The sequence below is a fragment of the Copadichromis virginalis genome, linkage group LG11 (assembly GCF_057382275.1).
Source record: "Copadichromis virginalis isolate Kocher_CV1m ecotype Utaka linkage group LG11, C_Virginalis_male_GT1.1, whole genome shotgun sequence".
In the NCBI taxonomy this organism is placed as follows: domain Eukaryota; kingdom Metazoa; phylum Chordata; class Actinopteri; order Cichliformes; family Cichlidae; genus Copadichromis; species Copadichromis virginalis.
The window spans coordinates 37,496,737-37,518,213 of NC_140628.1; the positions used below are offsets into that span (position 1 = coordinate 37,496,737).

The following is a 21,477-nucleotide window of genomic DNA, read 5'->3' on the forward strand; positions in this document are numbered from 1 at the left end:
CCCGGGGCTTCAATATTGTGGCTTTCAACGTGTCAACAAGGCGCTCCTCCTGCCCCCCAGCTAACAAAAACCAAAACAAGGTCTTGCAACAGAGGTTTGTCACCGCGGAGCGTAAATATTACGCACAGCTGATCTTGCACAAATGCGGTTACTAGAGTATAGTATATGGCTACGTGTATTCATCACACAGTCTGAAATGTGAGCCGATTGACAGCTGCGGTGGCAACTGTTCACTGAGGACAGGCGTGCGTCCGGCTGCAGTTCCGCCTGCAGCTGCGGTGCTGAATAAAGGCTGTACTGGCTCACAGACGCGCTACTGTACGACCAGCACGCCCTGAGCGTCGATGCGGACCGTTTTCCCAGCAGATAACTGAAAGCTTTGTCGTTTCTAGTGAACAGTCGGCTTTTATCTCTATTTTTCCCACTTCACAGCGCGGGGAGGACAGGGATTCTCTTGTGTTGCTGCTGCCTGAGGCTGGATGTCTCAGTGAGGGGATGCGGGGTCTCTAACCCACTCGCGGCTTGCTCAGGTCTGGACATGCTGGGAGGCAAACGCCCATCATAACTGTGGCTGTGTGCTGCTCTAAAAAGCGACGCAAGGAACAGTCGGGTTAAATGAGGAACAAGTCTGTGCTTTAACGCTGTGTCGTGCTGGTCGCTGGCAGCAGGATTTGCATGAGGTTTATTTCGGGGGAAACAGCTTCAACCGTCGGCGCAGCAGGCTGATCCTCACACCAAAGAATTCACCGGATTTGGCTGCACGTTTTTTGTGCCTAAGGTTTCCATTTATTCTTATTTAAGGCCGCATGAAGGACCAAATCATAACTATACACGATTACTTTGGCGCACTGAATGGAAGCGCCTATAGCTCAGGCTTTTTGTCTGCTAGATAGCCCTTGTTGGTCAGACAGCTCATCTAAATTTAAAAACATGTTCTACGGTGCTGTTAGTAATAACAAATGTATTTTTCAATAAATTATGTATTTAAATAAGTTAGATTAAAAAAATATTGTCGACAGTGCCATTGCGCATTTTGGACCATCTTTCTGAATGCCCTTCACTTTTTTAGTAGACTTTAAATTGGACATTTTTAAAATGCAACTTTTAATTTGTATGTACATTTGGCAAATGTTGGTTATATTTAGGATTATATTTACCTTTTACGCTGGATACAATTTTCTTTTATACTCCTGTTGCCTCTTGAGAGCTCCCTGAGCATTTGGATACACCTGTGCACTTTTGGAGATGTCCATTTGGATTCGCGGCTCACTTTTGGTTTTGTTGGATTTTATTCACGTGAAAATAGTTTTCTTCGGATTCTTTTGATCTAGTCCATAAGAAAAGGGTCCGTTTTACCAATTAATCCCACCAATGGAGTCTGTGTAGCCTCTCAGAGATGCTCCATGACTTGGCAAACGCACGAAAAGCAGCAGCAAGTTCCTAAGAGTTCAGTTGCGCACTCACGGACAATCCCTCTTCAGTATTAACTGTATGACTACTGAATGGACCAAAATAAGTTGAAACCATAGGGGTAGAACAGTATATTTCTGAGGAGGGGGCTTTACCTTTTAATGCCATTTTTTAAATTATTTTTTAATGGGATATTGGAGGTCATGTTTATTTAGGGCCCAAATGGCCATTTTTAGATTTGGGGGACTTTCTGGGCTTTTTAGAAATGATTTTGTCAAATTTGTTCACCCCTACATGAGCTACAGACATGGAAGTGTCCTTTTTGCAGGGATTGCTGGGAAGAAGAAGGAGGCTGTCGAGGTTGGGACTTTGGAGAGGAAGGTATAGTTAGAGCCATTGTCTGAAAGGTAAGCAATCCTCTGTTCTGATGTGGCCAATGGTGCCTAATGTTGGCTGGAAGGCAAGTAGAGCCTCTATAGTTATTATTTAGACAGAGAAATTTAGGTTTTAAGATGTATTTTGGTGTTTTTACTGTATAATAGATCAGGGAGGGTCAGGGCATTATGGTGTGCAGTAACAAGGAAATATGGAGGGACTGCTAGGGGGAGCCAGAGCTGGGGCAAGAAGGCAGTGTGCCGGGCCTGTGCTGTTAGGAGAGGATGTTATTCTTGTAGAACTACTTACAAACACGGACGAGAACTCCGGATGGCCCTTCATTGTTGTATGTTTCTTATCAAAGTAGTTGTTTGGCTGTGTTGGCCATCAAGGGAGCACTTCCCCAGAGGAAAGCCCCACACAGGCTGAGCTCTGTGAAGGGAAAGTATCCTGTCATTTAACACGAATAAGTAGCACAAAAATAATCAGAATAAGCATTGAAAAATGTAAGTGGCGTACATTAGGAATAATATTATTGGAGTTTATTGTGTAAATTTGTGCTAGCCTAGCATTGGTGACGTTATAGAAAACATTCAAGATGGCCTCTCCTCTGCTTGGAAACAGGTGAGAGCCGTTTGACATTTCCTGATTACGTCACAGAGCTGCTTTGGTTACAAGGTGTCGCCAAATGTTTCTTTAAAAGTAAAAATAAATAAATAAATACAATTATTATAATTGTTCCTTTGCTGGTTTCTGCTCAGACGCACATTAATGCAGAAGCTGAGTCACAACTACTGAATCACAGCTTTCTGTCAGCTCCTGAGAAGTGTGCAGCCTGCTGGCTGTAAGGGCCACGCTGCCACTCAGCACTGATTGGTTAACCCTTTCAGAAGGCTTTAACCTCAGGAGCTTTAGCTTCTCCACTTTGTTCACATTTAATTAGGAGTTTTATTAATTGTCCTAAACTTATATACTTAAATATGATTGAGTTTCTTCTTCAAATTACTACGAATATCTTAGAATGATGGAGACCACTTGCTAAGAAAAGGTCAAAGGTCAAGATAAGATTAATTTCATTAACACAAAGGGTTAATTTAATGCCGCTAATAGAAGCACAGCAGTCGTGCTCTTTAATTGGTGCACAATTCACTGAGTTTGTTATTAATACAGCTCAGATTATACAAATGACTTCACATCAGAAACTGATCAGGAGGGCTAGCTCTGTGGTCGGCATGAAGCTGGACACTCTGGTGACAGTGGCAGAGAAAAGGACACTAAAAAAGCTGATGGACATTATGAACAATGCTGGGCATCCTCTGCACACGGCCATAAACAACCAGAAGAGTCTGTTCAGTGACAGGTTGCTTCTCCCCAAGACAAGAACTAACAGACTTAAAAACTCCTTTGTCCCACACGCCATCAGACTGTTTAACTCCTCTCTGGAGGGGAGAGGGAGGGGAGACAGGAGGACAAAGGAGGGGGGAACAACTAAGCTGTAGTGCCTCTTCACCTCACTGTGCAATACCTTTTGTGCAATACTTTTTGTAAATAGTCAACAGTGCAATAGACCTCAATACTTGAAATGTGCAATTCACTTGTATTTTTATTTTTTATTCCTATTTATTCTATTTATCCCCTTTGTATATTTTATTTATATTTGTTTCTGTATATATATATATATATAACAATTCTGTAACTTCGGTCGGTGCTGTGCTTTTTTTGGAAATCGAATTTCCCAGAGGAACCCACCCGAGGGATTAATAAAGTTCTATCTTATCTATTTTGCTGTAGTATTAAATAATCAAAGCTTTAAAACTGCAGTTAACCCTTTCATTACCTTCATTGCTTCGCGTAGCTTGTTGTATTATGTTGTGAAATGGGGCATCTTCTCCTCCAGATCACCTTCTGTGAAATTAAGGACACAGGTTGGAGACACAATACGACATCAGTGCAAATTTAGGAGGATTTAATTGCCATCAGATACCAAAAATGAAGCAGAATAGGCCTTTTATCAACGTCATGGTAGGAAAACAGAAAGTGGAGGGACATTTACTGACAGAAAAAATGTATTTCAGCCAAAAAATGAAAAAAACTAACCACTTAAAAATTGTAAATTCCTGAAAAAATGACATTTAAGAAAGTCTTATGAAGCTCTAAAATCATTCAACGTGATTTTCTAAGTGCAGGTTTCACAAGTACTTAGATTAATCAATCGTTTCCTGTTATTTTTGTTGATTACAAGCATTTAAACTGAACATTTAAAGTTATCCTAAAGCTAAAGGGTTAAAAGTGAGCGTCAGTGCTTTTAGTCCACAGTGGTGGTGCTGAAATCAGAAGGATGGTTGCTATGGGTGGTGTTTTTATTGTGGGCATATTACCGCCCCCCCCTGGTGGTCACGGGGATTTACAAAGACCGTGCAGTGAGTGTGGGGCCTGTTTCCACTCGCTCAGGCTTCTGGTCACCACAGCGCCGCTGATGTGATTAGCTATATTAGTTTGAGACGCCACGGCACCCAACAGGTCTTTTCTGACAATTGCAGGAAAATGAGAGGGCTGAGAGTGCAGTCTTTGTAGAAAACACCCACATATAGTTCTGTTAATAACAACTGGACGTCATCAGCTCTTCACAGCAGTCAGTTTAAACTTTAAACTTCCACAATCTTCCTCTGAACTGAAGACTGAAAGCACTTCCAGAGAAGCTGCTGTTACACAATGAACGGGTTTGTCAGCTCAGTCGGCCGTGCCATGTTTGTTTTTGTTCCTGTACTGTGGCTGAAGAGCGTCTCTGTCCCGCCCTGAAGCTACTCCGGCTGTCTCGGTGCGCGTCCTGTTTGCTTCTGAGGAGCTATCTGCTCGGGCCATAGAAACACAGAGAGAGCAGCCTGGTGCTGAATGCAGCTGAAAGAGAGAGAAGCTGTTAACTCCTTCACTGCTGAAAACTGTAGCCAGCGAGGGACAAAAATCTGTTTACTTCCTGGTTCAGAATCAGTGACATGAGACGTCTTTGTTGGATCCAAGCGTGCTGTCTGAATCTGTCTCTCTGTCTTTTGTTTCAGGAATCATCTTCATCAGGACCAGCATCCATATTTTCATTGTTCCAGTGTGAACTTGAAGAAAGGAAATTTGATGTAAGCTTCAGCAGCACCTTTGTGTCACTGTCGACACACAGCAGTCCTCTGTGACGTTGGAAACTCTGTGAAACTGCCATGAAATGCTTATTTTCTGTGGCTGTCACAGCACAGCGAGCGGCAGCTGTAAATAAATGCTGCTGTTACATCTGCTTTTCTATCAAACAGCTGAGACGTTAGACTTCTGCTACACCCAATTTGCCTGGTGAATCACAGCCAGGGGACATTTATTATTATTATTATTATTATTATTATTATTATGAATGAAGGATCCACACTAGGCTTCTATGACATAAATTATATTTCACTGCATTCTTTTGCACTTTAGCATCACTTAAATGTGTTTATACAGCATTATATTTAATTAGTGTACTACAAATTGTTGACGGGTCAACCAGCATAATATCACCAACCATGATCGGGACATTAGGTCTTTGCCTCACTGAAACAATAAGCTTTTTTCTTTATTAATATATTCATTAAATTTTACATGAATGCCATATATGGGAGCCTAAATATGTTTGTTTTATTAAAAGTAAAACTACTTAAAAAAATCCATCATAGTGGATATCAGTGAGAGCAGATATCCCTGCTCCACTCAGGTATGCAGCTTTGGTGATAACCACACAAGCACCACCCACTGGCTGTTGGTTTTGGTTGGGGACATAGCCGGTTAGACTGACTGTGAACTGAGGGAGCTACTCAAGATGAACACGAACCCTTTAGAACTGTGGATCATGCAAAGCTGCTCTGGTACAGGCTAAGGATAAGACTGAAGTTGGAAATGAGCAGAATAATGAAAACATAATTCCTTATGTTTGCCTTTTTTTGCATGTTCACCTTTTAGATCCATGGCTCTCTGACTCATAGCCAGAAACTTGTGCTAATAAAACAAGCACATTATGTCGATAACTTCCTCTCATGTCAGTCATATTGTAGTCAGTCTCATTATCAAGTGACACAAAGCCCACTGCAAACCAGGGTCACTGGCCCTGAGAGGTTTGAAATCCTCTTCTTTAGCTAACTCAACAAAATAGATGGTGTTTTCTTATCTTTGTTTAAGAAAAATATTGAATGTACCAACTACAGATCAGGGAAATCTAAAGCACAAGAGTATATTTATGTCACAGTAAATTCAAAGACTGTAATAATCCAACTCTGAGGTCAAACATGTAATCTAATCTCTAACTGTCACAGATCACGTCCCACTTCTTGACTCTGACCTCAGCACCTGCACCTCAGCCATGATGGATGAGGAGATCATCGAGGAGAAGGCCAAGCTGAAGCAGGGTCTGGTCAAAGTGCTTCAGTGTGTGGCCACCATCTCTTCAGCTGCTGCTGTAGTTAACCCCATCTTTGGTGTTGCCGGTTCCCTGATCCGGGTGGTGCTGCACCACATCGATGATGAAGACATTCGTACTCTGAAGCGCGAGTTTGCGTCAGTCAACCGAGGGCTGGACCAGCTCTCCCAGCTGAACCGCAGCACGCTTGTGCAGATCAAGAAGGAAACGCTGGACGGCCAGTACAATCAGGTTGAAGAGAACCTGAAGCACCAGTTCAGAAAGTTCATGGAGATGGTGGAGGCGCGGCCGCAGCACCGCGAGCGCAAGAAAGACGACTTTGAGGAGAGTTACGCCAACGATCTGGGTGACCAGAACCTGCACACGCTGTACGACGGCGTGGTGGGGAAACGCAAGCTGTTCAGTAGACCCATCCTGGAGGTCTACTTGAAATACTCCCAAGGCGATCGCCAGACAATGGAGCGACTGTGCACGCGCCTCACCTACCTGTTCTGCATCGGGCTCATCGCCCTCATGGGGTACGCGGCCGTCATCGGAGACGACGAGGAGGGCCTGAGCGAGGAGTGGGCTGAGAAGATGGAGCACGTACAGGAGAAAATGCAGGAAGCTCTTAGCAGGTGCAAGTGAAGAACCGTGAAGAGTCGTCGTCTCTGCTTCATCAGTGCTTTTCTTCAGTTTTCGGACTCGCCGGTCCACATTCCTTCTTTCATTTTCTCTCCCAATGACAACGTCTCCCTTCACTGCTTTAAAAGCCTGGTGATTGCTGCACATGTGAGCTGTGTGTGAGACGTGAGCATGGCCCGTTTCCTGCTGCTTTGACATCGACTGGCTGATTCTTCAACTTAAAAAAAATGTTACTGCAGTGGTTTCAGCTCATGGCAAGAAAAGATATGTTAATCATCCATGGGTTCAGTATGCTGCGCTAAAGAAATTGCACACACATAATTATACAAAAAACATTAAAAAGTACATTTTTTTTCGTTCCAGGGCATCAAATACTCCCATTCTCAGTTGCTCACACAAGGTGTGCAGGACTTTACCAGATAGAAGACTTTAGTTCATGTCCTTCATTGGACATTTTTGCTTGCTGATTAATTTGCACTTGGCTTAGTTTAAGCAGAGTCCCTGTGGTTATTTATCTGGGACCAGTCTAACCTGATTTAAAAAAAAAACACAAAACACTTTTAAAAAGTTTAACAACTTGACGCCAAAATAAGAAAAAGCTTTAAAAAGCTTTCCCTCCATTGAAGTTGCACATATGTCTCTGAAATTTCTGTTCAGGATTCTTTGAGCACCACAATCTTAGTTTGGTATCAAATACAGTCCCCTACCCAGTGTGTTTAAATGTGACACTAAAGTGTCCTTTACAAGTATCTGCATGTGACGTGTTGACAGTGAGTGCGCCGCCTTGTTATAGCTTTAACCAGTGCTCGTTCACATCTGCTCTGTCTCTGGGAGAGTCTGGTGGCTTTACGGGAAAATGAACAGAAGCATTTGAAACCTTTGGAATGAGAGCTGACTGTCAATGCATCAGCTCCATATTTAAACGTAATCTATTGCAGAGCTTCCCACAGCTTTACATGCAGTCTATTCCAGCCAAATGCAGTTTGTGAAAATATATTACACTACAAGAAAATCAGTGTGACGGCAGGAGAAACCAGCCTTCAGATGAAAGAGTTCAACTAGAACTAGAGACAAGCATCTCAAAGCCTCATATCTATGAATCTAATAACCGACTACTGTGATATAATCCTTTATTGAATATAATCAATCGTGTCATCTTAAGCAAATTATCAAAATCTGTGCCACAAATGTGTTTTACTTGTTCTTACGTTAAATTTATTTTACACTAAAGTGATGCTGCTGTGCTGAGTTCTTTATTTTCTTTCCTAAGTGCAGAAAATATTTGAAACATTAAGACACTACAGATTTTTCATGCAGCACTACAGCTGCCAATAACGAGCACTTCACTGGAGCAAGAAGCACTGAATATGTCATTATTTACCATTTATGAGGTCAAATTAAGCAATGGCTGCAGTTCAGTTTCCCCAACCTGTAATACACACCTGTGGTATTTGAGTTTCTAACAGAGCTCTCGTTCTGTGCAGCTGTGCCACTCTTTTCTATTTAATGTGCACTACAGCTTTTTAGCGATGCAGGAAATGCACCAAGTATGTAAGGAGATATCAGAGGGTTTCTTTGGTGGGAGGTTTTTAACATCTGTTGAGCCGTCATTTTCTTTAAGGCCATCCTGAGCAACTATGTATCATTTTTAGCGTTTTGTGTCCTTTCCTGTCTGAACAACAGTGCCTGAATGTCCCGGTTTTTTTGTATTTTTTATTAAGGGGTTTGTTTTAATGCAGTCTTCATGTTTTGAACAATTTCTCTTATTTTTCTAGAAAACTGGTGATGCCAAGAGTATCAGATGGTTGGTGGGTTTACTGCATTAGAACACAACGTCAGTTGTCACCGTGTTTGTTGGAAAAGTTATCCAGTAACACCTCAGTTAAAATAATTTTTTTAGTATATATATATATATATATATAGCCATACTTTTCTCCTACTTTTTAAACACACAGACTCTGTTACAGACTGGTTTATGGTTCTGTTGCAGTGTGCTGCCATCTTGTTACAACACTATATGCTACGTAAATATAGTTAAAATTCTGTTGATATTTTGGGAGATCATATGGCCCTCTTTTTGGTATGCCCTGTATGTGAACATGTTGCCTTTTTAGTTCTGCAAATTTGATGCCTGATTGTATATGCACCATAAATAAACAATCAATAATACTGACTTGGCATATTGAATTATTTAACAGCATTAAGAATCGATCGGTGTGTTTGTGATTAAGAAAAAGTCTATTTTCTTATGTTAAAAAGCTCCTGCCACTATGAAAGTGTGCATGTATTCGCACATACAGGTGACCAGACTTCCCTTTATTTGTGGGACGCATCATGTTTTTGTTAAAGCTCATCTGTTATCCTACATTTTGATTTGATCTAACAGTCTCTTTTCTGAGTTAACACTGCTGTGAAAAAAGCAGGTATGACTGACACGATCAGGTTAATCTGTCGCCCTCTACAGCCAAAGGGAGAAGATTACAGGTCACCGCAGTGTCACAGGTTTTGCAGTTTACAGCAGAACATGATGGAAACTGTCAGTGCGCCCCAGGGCGGCTGTGGCTACACTGTAGCTTGCCATCACCAGTGTGTGAATGTGTGTGTGAATGGGTGGATGACTGGATTGTGTATAGTGTAAAGCGCTTTGGGCTCCTTAGGACCAAGTAAAGCGCTATACAAATACAGACCATTTCTGGACTAGAAACCTACTTATAACTGAATTAACCTATTTTCTGATATTCGTGGATGGAACAGCAGATTTGCTGTATAAGATGCTCCTCTTTGTGCTGATTATATTTACTTGGAAGGTTGGCAAAGTTAGTCTTTTTGAGTCTCTGTTAGATGTAAATGGCCTGTAAATGGCCTGTATTTATATAGCGCTTTACTAGTCCCTAAGGACCCCAAAGCGCTTTACATATCCAGTCATCCACCCATTCACACACACATTCACACACTGGTGATGGCAAGCTACATTGTAGCCACAGCCACCCTGGGGCGCACTGACAGAGGCGAGGCTGCCGGACACTGGCGCCACCGGGCCCTCTGACCACCACCAGTAGGCAACGGGTGAAGTGTCTTGCCCAAGGACACAACGACCGAGACTGTCCAAGCCGGGGCTCGAACCGGCAACCTTCCGATTGCAAGGCAAACTCCCAACTCTTGAGCCACGATCGCCCACAAGATGTAGGAGGACTTAGCTGGCCTGCACAGAGCCCTGACCTTTTACCCAGTACTAGTCATCAGTACCGGATGTGATTTACTTTCTACAACAAGGTTCTGCAATCTGATGGAAAGCACTTCCAAAGTAGAAAAGGTTTGGAATTTATTTCAAGAATTTTTTTTCAGCAGATTTGGGACGATTTTAGTTATTTATTTATTTCTTTTACTTTTTTGTAGTCTAAAAATGCTGAACGGGCCAAAGAACTGGTTTAGATGTGTAATAAATGTGGCATTTAAAATGTATAAACTAAGAAAATGTGTTGTGGGAACACAAATGTAATAAATTGAATGCCATAAAAAGAATGTTTTTGGTCCCAAAAATTAGATTTTAGATATATTGTTAAAGATATACAAAGATGTAACTCATTGTTCAGTTACATTAAGGTGTGTAGTGCACAAAACTAAATAAAAAAGATCAAAACTGAAAATAAAACGCTCTTTAGTAATGTATCTGTGACATGAATTATTGTTTTGTTCCAGTTTCTTTTTTTTTTCATTTTAGTGAATATTTTACTCTTTAATAATGCTGACATTTTTTTTTTAAATGTATTTAACATTTTTTGAGTTTTTGTTATTTTGTCCAAATACATAAAGTCAAAACCATCCATCAGTCATCATCATCTCCTTACACAACGTGTAAATTTCCCCGAAAACAAGTTATACCTCGTTTAATTTTAGCTATGAATAAGAACTTTGTTATTACGGTTCCTCTGTGCAGCAGGCGTAAGCTGAAGTGCAGTTTACTCATTTGTACGCAAGAGGGCGTTAGTACTTCACTTGTGTCATCATTACACCTGTTTTCTCGGCGCTCCTTCAGGGTCCACGGAGTCATATCTGTGTATCAAAGCTGTCAGCCTAATAAAAGCTGTTTCCATTTTTCGAGGCCAAATAACTCTGCTGGAAAACCCGAAATTAATTTACAAACTAGTGAAAAAAAAATCGCTTCAGGTGAGGTAAGCAGGGCGCATCGCCGAGCTTAAGTCCCTCTGGTATGGCCCTCATGCATTATTATCCAGATGAACAGGTTTGACTCACAGCTCAGTGTTGGGGGATCAAAACAGGAAAATGCGCATTACGGGCATTTGCAGTGCGGATTACTGAGACACAAAGATTTTGAGGCGCTTACCTGCGCTGCAGATTAATGAGTGCTTGTGAACCACCGACGCACATCCTCCGTCATGTGATGGAGCTTTTTCTTCTCCCCTCTTCGTGATACGAGGTCCTTTCGAAGAATCTAAAGAAAATTTGTATTATTTGAAAACTGTAAGAGCTCTCCGTCACATAGCGAGTATGAATCCGTACATATGATGTTTTAGCCTCGGCGCTCAGGGCGCGTCGTGTGCGCACTGAAAAGGCGGGGGTGTGAGGTTTAATTTAATCTCAGCCTCATGAGAATGATGAAAAATGACAACATATGGTCTTTAGTTTATAAGAGATGTTTCACGGATGTATATAAATTTATGGCAAATCTGAACAGAAAATGATGACATAGTGATGCGCAGTAGTTCTAAAAATATACAGTGGGTAGTTGTCAGATTCCCCTCCCTGATTATTTAAAATATCCTTTACCGTGATGACATTTTCACAGCAGTATCAAAGCTCTTAAAGGCTCTGAGCATTGGGGTTTCTAAACCTGCAGAAGGTCAAATAAATGCGTTAATGATCCGAAAACGCGGTTGAGGTGAAAAGGAAAATCAGTGCATCGTATTCAGACGCTAAAGAGACAAAAGACAACAGTTTTTCGATCGTCTTACCTCAACTTCTGGATCATTTTCACAGCGGCTGAGGCATAAAATGGTGAAATATCTGCGACAAGTGTGCACGAACGCTGCCCCAGAACAAGAAGAAGAAGAAGAAACGCCCACTAGAAAAGCAGTTTGATTAATTTCCATTCTGTTGAAGAAGTTAAACCTTCCAGTCATTGTGACCTGACTGAAAAGAAAATGGACCCACCACACATTTCACCCTGCGCAGTTTTGCGCTTTCCTCCTCCTCCTCTCTCTCTTTCCATCTATCTCTCCTTCTCGCGCGCTCTCTCCCCCTTTGCAGGCATTCAATGCGCATCTCCGCTCTCAGTCCGGTTTTGGACCCTTCTCAGCAGTGCATGAGAGAACCGTGGGAATTTTCTCAAACTTGAAGGGGGAAACGTGTCTGCAGCTGTTGGAGCTTATCAGCCGCGAAGGAGCAGTAGAAGCATTTCATTCAGGTACAGAAAAAACACTGTTACTATAAGAATGTCATGAATGTTTATCTTCCTCCCTCATCAGAAGGGTTAACATGCTCCAAGGTGTGTCCGATCCTCTGAGGGGATTTGCGCGTAAAAAGATCCACGTTGCGCATTTCTTTTGAGCGCGCATGGCAGATAGAAATGGTTCAGTTCGGGCACATGGAATTCCCATCCTTAGAATATTTACTTAAACCTTGTTGTTCATAGTTGGTATCTTATTGCGCTCATGTTTGTCTTTATTAATACAACAAATTACGAGGCCTTTTAAAATGTAAACAAAATGAATGATGATTTGTTGCAGGTTGTCGGTGACGCAGATTCGAGTTCAGACACAAATATCGTCTGAACTGGGATTGCACAGTAATTTATACATGTCAGACTGAAAGATGAAAGCGGGTTTTTAAACATCTGCGAATCTAAAATGAGTCAGAGCCAAGGGCATCTTCTCATCCAGGCCCCCATTTTGTTCACATGACATCATCATCTACATCCTTTTGGATGCGTAAAATGAAATGTAATCCAAGGACATAATGGTGCCCATCAGAGCAGGATTAAGACGCAATGTGACCAAAAAACAAAAAAACAAACAAACACCAAATCATGCTCTAAAAATACTGAATTTCATCTTGAACTCAGATTTCTCTCCTCCACTCGTGAAAGAAAGAGTCTTTGACATAAGATTAAATAATAATAATAATTCAGTGACATATTGTTAAAATAACAAGCATTCAGCAATGTCATTTGACTTGTTTGTCAGAAAATGTGTATTTATAGCATATTTACAAAATAAATATAGAGAGTTGGCTTTAATATATTTAGAAAAAAGGTCCTTACCAGTATGAAGCAACACAGTATTAAACTGTAGAGCATTACTGCTCTTAAATTCAGTGTACACACTACAATTACTAATCAGGTAAAGTTAAAGCTTTTATTTGAAAGCAACACCAGTGTCCTTCATTTTCACACACATGCAGTTCAGTTGAGCTTTGTTCCTTCAGCATCTGTTGTCTTAATATTATATGCAGATACAGAAGCGACTTTCAAAGTAAGGACCAGGGACCCCCAGGGGTCTGCAACAAATTGCTAACAAATCTGGAAATTGATTTTCTATAAATAATATGCCAACAAAACAAACTTAATGTGTCAAATAGTGTGTTCCGACCAACACAAAGCTTCACTTTGCATTGGACCATTTTGCACTCCATAATTATTCTCATCTAACAGCCAGTGGGGGAACCATCGCCTTTAAAAGTACAGCCAACAGCTGGAACAGTAACATTTCCAGAAGTTAGAAATGTTCTATACTCTTCTGTAAGCTACCTCACTTTTCTGCTCTCTTTATAAAAAGGGAAGTTGGATCATATTTCTATTTTTAATTCTTGGTAAATCCAGGTTATGAAAAAATTGCAGCTGACACGAGGTCAAAACAGTCTGAAGAGAATTATTTGCTGAAGCGGGATTTTTTTCATCTAAGCAAGCCGTTCAACAACTTTTGGTCTGAACAGTTAAATTTATTTTTATTTATATAGTGCCATATCACAACATATGTAAACATGTGAGCAGAGTGCAAAATGTAGAATCCCACGCGTGCTTGGATTTTTCCATCCTTTCTCCCTTGGCCCTTTCTCTCTTCCAAAGGACTCATTGCACAACAAAAGGAACTTTTCATTCACAGTGTGGGAATTTTTCAGAAAACTAACAAAAAAACTGGAAAAGTATTTTCATGGTGCAGAGATTTATATTCAGACCATACTCCATCTAATCTTTGACTACTGCACTACCAGTTAAATAATCTGAGAGACACTTTACGGTTTCATGGTAAAGTCTGAGAAATGACCACTTTCTCCTCATCCTAATTAAGATCATAGATGGAAAGATATTATGAGATAATTTTTTGTATGATTATGATAACAGCATAAAGAATCACCGCTTAATTTCTAAGTTTCTATCTATGTTTGACATATTTTGCTTCTCTGTATCCCAGAACATGACTAATCCACTGGAGAAGGTTGTGGCCCAGAAGAAGGAGGCCATTGAGGCAGTGATGGATATGTTTCAGAGGGGGGCCGAGGTGCTGGCCAGTGCTGTGGGTGAGCTCTTTCCTCTTTGCGAGGCTGCTGCTCCTGTCCTGCGTCTGGCCTTAGATAATGTTCAGAGCAAAGAGGTCTTCTATGTCAAAGAACAGTTCCTGACAGTAAAGAACAAACTCGATGTGCTCTCGAGTCAGCTGGAAGACATAGACTGCGAGCTCAAGAAGGGAAGACTGGACTCCCAGTACTTCTCTGTTGAGGAGAACATTCGGAACCAGTTTAGGAAGTATATGGATATACTGGAAGCAAAAGAGCAGTTTAGGGAGGTGAAGAAGAGACTTTTTTTGGAGCACTTTGCCAAAACTAGAGGAGAGAAGAACCTGCTTGTGCTCTGTGATGCTCTCATGGGGACTAACTGCTTTGGAGAGCCCATTTTAGATGTGGTAGAAAGGTAAATTGTTCTATTTTGTCACATTTATGCTTCTGGATTTACAAATCCCCACTGCACATTTCTGTGGATGTCAGATGAAAGTATGATGAAACTGCTCTTCTGTGTTGTAGGTATGTGGCACGGAACCGCCGCCTTCTGGAAGATTTCTGTGTTCGGATGAAGGAGCTTCTCTGCTTGGGTCTGATTGCTCTTCTGGGTCACTGTGCCTTAACACAGGGCCAAGAAGAAGAGCAGGAAAAAATCCAAGAGTGGAGCAGCAAAATTGAAGAAGTTGAATCCAGGATGAAGTCAGCCATTGAGTCTTGCATTGCTGCTTTCCCAGAACAAGCAAAATTAGACACCGAACGCCTCCTGAAGGAAAACCACGAAGAGAATCTTCAGGATTCAACTCAGCAGCTTTTAGAGTTCTTGGTGAAAAAGTACGACTGGGTCAGCTGGTCAGTGCGGCTGATCAACCATTCAAGCAGCACCTATCGAAACTGGCGAGCAGGGGAGCATTTTCACCATGTGGCAGGGCAGAACTGGTTCGAAGTGCTCCAGGTGAACAACATCAACCTGGTGGTGTCCTACAGCACCAAACCACAGCCTGTGCCCCACGACTGTATCAGGCAGGTGATGGAGGGTCAGGGGAAGAAGGGAAATGCCCCAGCTGTGGTGGAGGTGTTGGAGAAGCAGCTGTGCGGGTTTGTTGTTCATGCAGTCAGTCGTCACAAGGAGTCCGCGGCTGCGTGGAGCTTTCCGGAAGACTGTCATTACTGGGAGAGGCACAAGAATGTGGCTGTGTGTGTGCACTCAGAGTAAAGCTGCTAGATAATCCAGGTTTTAAGATTTTAAGGCAGAAAGGTTTATCCGAATGAAGACACTTAACATTTTTGTTGCTGAAGGAAAAATTGATGATACTCGGCATTGATCGTCAGATAATTTATATTAACACCAATCACACAAACGAAGCATTTTCAGGTATTAAGCCCAGACCTAATGCATTAGTCATGTGGGGAGATTTACTCATATTCTTGCTGATTATTTCCAGTCGATCTACACATTAAAGAATACGTTTAAGGGGTGAATAGATAAAAAAATGAAGTTGAAAATATTACAAAGCACTTTTGTTGGCAAATAATTATGTTGCTTCTATGCAAACTGAAACGTGCCAGCGTCTCTGACTGAAACTACATTTAATACAACAATTCTTTTAGTTTCAGCTGTAGGGTTTGTTTGTAGTGACAGCGGACTGAATCAAACTGACACTGTTGCACTTATTTTTAACATTCATTTTGTGACTGGAAGGTTTAATAAATGTGAAAGATTTCAGAATGCAGCTTATGTTTTAAAATCTTCCTTTTTTAGTCTAGAGGTGTTTTTTTCTGAATGAGTTATGCCATAGTTTTACAGTAAAGCCCTTTTGAGAACAGAATTGATTTGACACTCCTACATTAGAGCTACACATGACTGGATCAGTGCTCTGCGTACGCCATCACCCAAACCGACACGTTAGAATCAATATTGGAAAACATCCGATCAATGCAGCTCGTTCAGAAAACTTGGTTTCACGTTTTAATGTTTTGTTAAAATAATATAACCACAAATGCACTTGCAGAGCTGCGCGAGCTCTTAGATACTCTCGGATATTTTCTACATAAACGTAGTTATAGCTCTTTAAAATCACTTGCATATTACAAACTGTATTGCTACATGTCTATCCATAATGCTAACAGTTTACTTCAAAAGCATTTTACCTCAGCTGCATGCAGTAATAACACCGTCTCCCTTGAGAAACGGCTTCTCTACCTACTTACAGCTTTCAGGAGATGGTTTTGCTGAGGCTGCATCTACAGCTCTCTGCTCCCTTTTTGTCCGTGCTCAGCAGGCTGGCCTACATAACCCTGACAGGGAGCGGGGAGGTTACTTTTTCAGGCGTGAAAAACAAGAGGCTCGGAGGTTGGAAACACGACAATGTGCCTTGTGTTCTAAACACAGTGAAAGCCCTCGATGTCGAACCAGACGCGCACTGCCGTCCAGTGCTCTGCCTAAAAATAATAACACGAGTTAACTGCTTCACATAGATCTTTATGTTTTATGCATCATTTCACCTATCTCAGTGCAATTTACTTCATCTGTTAGGTATTCTTCCTGACATTAAATATTCAGTTGTTTTGTCTGAAATTTAAAAATCAACCAAAGATTTTCCCAGGAAATTTTTATGAACTCAGTTTTTTTTTTTTAATCCACAGCATTTAGATAAAAACTATTGCTTGCTTAAACCGCATCTGCTTTGTTACTCATACCAAAACATCTTAACCCTCTCAAGGCAGACGTTGCCGATTTGTAACAGTTAAAAACTAACAACCTGATTGCCCCACACACATATTTTATGAGTGTATTTTACTCAGAAGTACCACTGCAGGACTTGGTTGTGCATTAGCAACAAAAAGTTTAATTTGAGCCTGAGAGGGTTAACAAAATTAGTGGATAATGAATGGCTAGCATGTCTTTTTATGCTTTATGATAATTAATGAGTCAAAACAAAAAGCAAATGGATGTGTAAACACGTGTAATCTAATATCTGTCTCCTTTTTCTTGTATAAATGTGATTTATGTAGCACTGTTAGTGCCTGTGCCCATTAAACCAAATCAGTGCACCCTCAGCAACACTGACTCTGGCTAATTTAATTGATATTTACACATAAGTCAGCATTTCCTGACTGCAGCTCTGCTTTGATAGTCCATGAATAACCTTTGGCTGAGCTAATATCCTGCAGACGAGCAGCAAAGTGCTTGACTTAGCAGGATGGTATCAGTCATAATGCTCAGAGTAGGTGCAGCACGGGTGGAGATGCCCTTCATGTCATATCTCAGTGGATCTGCAGGGTCTTTAGCTGCTCGGCTTGTGTGTCGTAAATCAAGCCTGTCAGAATCCATCAAGCGCTGTTCCTAAGACCCAGTGCAGTGCAGCAGGAAGTAGACTGTGTTCAAAGGAAAACAATTGATAATTCAGCTGATCAAATTTATGTATATAAAAAAACCTAATTAAAAAATTACGCATAGAAAAGCCTAATTAAAACTATTTCAGAGACTGTTAGGGTGCAGACTGTGGGGGAGGAAACATCAGACAAAATCAGAACTAAAATCAAATCAAAAATAAGTCAAGTTTCTCCCCTCAACAAAAAAATAAAATTAAAATTAAAAAAAGTAAAAGTAGAGACAGACGAGGACTCCAATGAGACCTATGTAAGAGGATTCAATTCTGTGATGAGTGTTTTTCCCAACATCAGGGCTTCATGAAGTCAACATGAAGAAACGTATTCATTTATTAAGTTGAATTGTATAGAAATTGATAATTAATTGATCATAGTGTGCAATGTGTGTTGCACTTCAGATTTACTATTTTTTTGGTTATTCTAATAACAACAGCCACATTCCTTATTTTGTTCATATGTCTAAGACCGGTAGATGAGGTCTAGGCTGGATGCTGTGATCATATTCCACTGGTGGAAATCCTGATTGGATGCAAGAGTAAAAGAGCTTGACCAGTCTTCTCCAAAGCTTTGAACATTTCTCAAATTAATTAGTAAACCAGCACTTTATTTGTCCTAAAACAAAAAAGTAATCTGACACACAATCTATCATTACATTTCTAATTGGCATTTTAGGAAAGAAGATTAAGAGGTTTTAATAAGCAGTTTATTAAAGTTGAACAGTTTCCCTCAGTTTCCCCCTGTTTGAACCCTGGATGCTACCCTAAAGAAAACCGTCTCGAGACTGTAGCTTCATATTTACCCTGCAGCAGTGGTATGTGTATTTCTGAACACTGGAAAGTGTAGCACTAGCATTCAGTCTTTAACCTCGTAGAACCTGGCCTCCACATATGGGGACATCACATTTTGGATTGTCTCGACCATAATACCAAATTTTTCTCTTTCAAATGAGCCATATTGCTGAAAGGGGCACAATTGTTGTTTCTCATTAAAGAGTTTTGCACATCTTTACTCAGTTGTGCCAAATAACAAAGAGAAATTAAAAATGCATGCCATTAAAGAGTTCAGGTCTTAGGGGGTTAAGCTAAGATGTTAAGCTTGGCAGTGGTATCGACTTAATTTTTCAACTTTAAGTAAAACAAACAAACAGAAAAAACAGGTTTTAGATTGGGATTGTTTCTTGTTGGGCACATCTTGTACCTGTCACTGGTCTAAGATCTGCAGTCGTCATTTAATATGGATGAGAACTCAACTATAAATAGCCTTAAACCACAAACGTCTTCACTCTAAATCAAAATGCTGGAGAACAAAAACAAAACAAAGGAAAACATATCACAGACTTCCCCGTGATGCTAAACACTCCACCTGCTACCTCGCTGGCACAAAGCCTTTTTTGTCATTACAAATCCCAGACAGGTGACTAACTGTTTTACCACCTTTGATCTGGCGCTGAAAAAACAGAAAATGTGGAGCAGACGGGCAGATGGGTGTGCCAGACAACAGTGCAGCCCTCAAACACTCACAGACACAGAACCAGTCTCTGTGTGCAGACCACTGAAACGACAACACACAATAAAACAAACAACAAGCTTGCTAACGTTACACCTGTGTCTGCTGACGGTTAGGGGGTTAGGGTTAGACCGGTTTGTCTGTTGTTATTGTGCTCAATTTAAATTTAAAATAATCCAGTCATGTTACATTCCCTTTTTTGTTGTTTTCCTCTATGGTGGCTGGATTTGGATGTTAAAATTAACATGACCACCAGCAGTATTTAACATTTCCTTGGTTTTCTCCCCTGTGGAGAAATGGAAAGCAGATGCAGCCGGCACTGTAAGGCAGTGGATTCATTAGTGGTTGTGTGGGCTTTGCCTGGGTAACAACTATTGATCCAAGAGGCTCTTCTCCTGCATAAAAGGCTCTTGCTGTGGTAAACAGTCAATCCTGGCTGTCATTATGTGGAAGACGGAAAGCATCTGTTTACTGACCAGCTGGCATCTTGCAGCAGTCCGACTTGTAGTATTTTGTGGTTGAAAGGAGGTTAACGCAAGATTTTAAGAATGAAAGAGTGAAACATGGCGGGGAAATGGTGGTACTAGCGGTGGTTTGCAGACAGAGGGCGCTATCAACAAACAGATCTGAGGGTAACTCTGTTCCAAAAGCAGTCTGTTGCTGATTTCAAATAAATTGACCCATTTGTCGTTGTCCATTTACAGTTCAAAGCTTTTTCTGTTTCAGTATCTGGTGAACATTTCATTTCTCTCACCATTTTAAACTGACTTTTACAATTTGAGATTAAAGTCGTCATGGATGATGACCCAAAGCCCAGCCTTAACGCCATGCTTTGGAAGCATGTACTAAATTATGCAAGTCAGTTACAATGGTTGCCCAGACTTTAGACCCCCCCCCCCTTTTTTTCCTAAGAAAAACAACCAAACTACATGTTCAGTTAGCATATCACAGATGAAGACTTATAGCAGGGCTCACAGGGTTAAGAGGAAATATTTGCAGACATTTCCCTTTTCTCTCCTGCTCCTACAGGCTGTGACTCATAAGGGGACTTTTAACAGCGGAAAGATGACTTTATAAAACAAAAAACCTTCATGGCGAAATTCCGGAAATAATAATTCTAGAAACTTGAAAATAAGTTTACAAACCTCCCTAAACAAAAACTCTTCCCAGCATCCTCTAACACAGTCCTTTCCATCAGGCTGACTTTCCTCATCTCCAAGAGGAGATACCAGCCAATATCAATATTTCATAAACAAATGAAAGACTGGATGGAGGCTAACATCAGGCTGTCCCTGGAGGAGACAGTCAATCGATGGATGGTAGGATAGCGCTGTGAGGCGGTGTCTGCCAATCCTGTCCACGCAGGATAATGGTATTACCCATCAGTCCGAGTGGCCCATCGACCAGCCTGCTGCTCTCTGAGTGGACTAATTCAATAAAAAGCATTAAAACATTTGTTCAGTGGCACACCGACTGCAGGTCCGAACCCAGATCCAAGAACTGAGTTTTTTTTAATGGTGCTGCCAGGTTTGAGTTTCTGGCTATTAATGTTTTATCCATACTGACTGCAAAATGAAGGATCTGAATTCTGACCAGTAGGGGGCAGTGACTCTGGATGCAGTAAAAGTCTGGGTCTATAAAAGTCTGAGAAAACGATCCTACTTCTCTCTTCATTTTTGACTTCAGGACACATTTTTCTTATTTGTTTATGATCTCTGTGCTTTAGTTTAAAGTGTTCTTACTACCGTACGATATAACTTAGAAAATTATGGGCAGTGGTTGAGTGAAACTCATGAAAAAGCATGGGTACCTTCTGACTGTGACTAAGGTTGCATCGCTTGCTGTCTTCTGTCAGTTATCCAATTTGGCCATGGCAAAAAAAAAAAAAAAGCTGAAGTCTAGGCTTCCACAAACTATTAGGACTCAAAACACGGGAAGTTAAATGAACACAGCGGCTTTATTGCTGGAAAAACCTCCATAAAATAAACCCATAAAAAACAAACCAAAACCCTGAACATGAGAATTACGAACTGAAACAATGGGAAACTAGAACTTAAACTAGACCACAAGAAAACAAACCTAGAACTGAGAACTAGGCATTTAGACAGGAACACAAGACAAGGAACTTTCAAAATAAAACAGGATACCGGCATGGAGACACGGACTTGACAAGGAGCGACGACTGACCGGAGAGACACAGGAGATGAATGAACACAGAAACACGGGTG

General features: G+C 41.0%; 2 protein-coding genes and 1 long non-coding RNA gene across 3 annotated transcripts; 2 read left to right on the top strand and 1 right to left on the bottom strand.

Annotated features, from left to right (window-relative positions):
• Nucleotides 1-1,740: 1,740 nt before the first annotated feature.
• LOC146699382 (uncharacterized) lies at nucleotides 1,741-12,033 on the bottom strand. The gene is made up of 4 exons (XR_014922815.1): nucleotides 11,812-12,033; nucleotides 11,184-11,291; nucleotides 3,623-3,690; nucleotides 1,741-2,217 (listed from the first exon to the last, which is right to left on the bottom strand). It is a non-coding gene; the product is annotated as an uncharacterized LOC146699382 (long non-coding RNA).
• rpz (rapunzel) lies at nucleotides 1,755-9,011 on the top strand. Its single transcript, XM_085472294.1, has 3 exons — nucleotides 1,755-1,817; nucleotides 4,842-4,913; nucleotides 6,111-9,011. Exon 3 carries the CDS (start codon nucleotides 6,158-6,160, stop codon nucleotides 6,839-6,841), a length of 684 nt encoding a protein of 227 aa, XP_085328420.1. The 5' UTR covers nucleotides 1,755-1,817; nucleotides 4,842-4,913; nucleotides 6,111-6,157; the 3' UTR covers nucleotides 6,842-9,011.
• A 74-nt stretch (nucleotides 12,034-12,107) lies between the features above and the next one.
• LOC146699384 (protein rapunzel-like) lies at nucleotides 12,108-17,410 on the top strand. The gene is made up of 3 exons (XM_085472293.1): nucleotides 12,108-12,263; nucleotides 14,269-14,765; nucleotides 14,876-17,410. The coding sequence occupies exons 2-3, from the start codon at nucleotides 14,272-14,274 to the stop codon at nucleotides 15,564-15,566; spliced, it is 1,185 nt and encodes a 394-aa protein (XP_085328419.1). The 5' UTR covers nucleotides 12,108-12,263; nucleotides 14,269-14,271; the 3' UTR covers nucleotides 15,567-17,410.
• The last annotated feature ends 4,067 nt before the right edge of the window (nucleotides 17,411-21,477 follow it).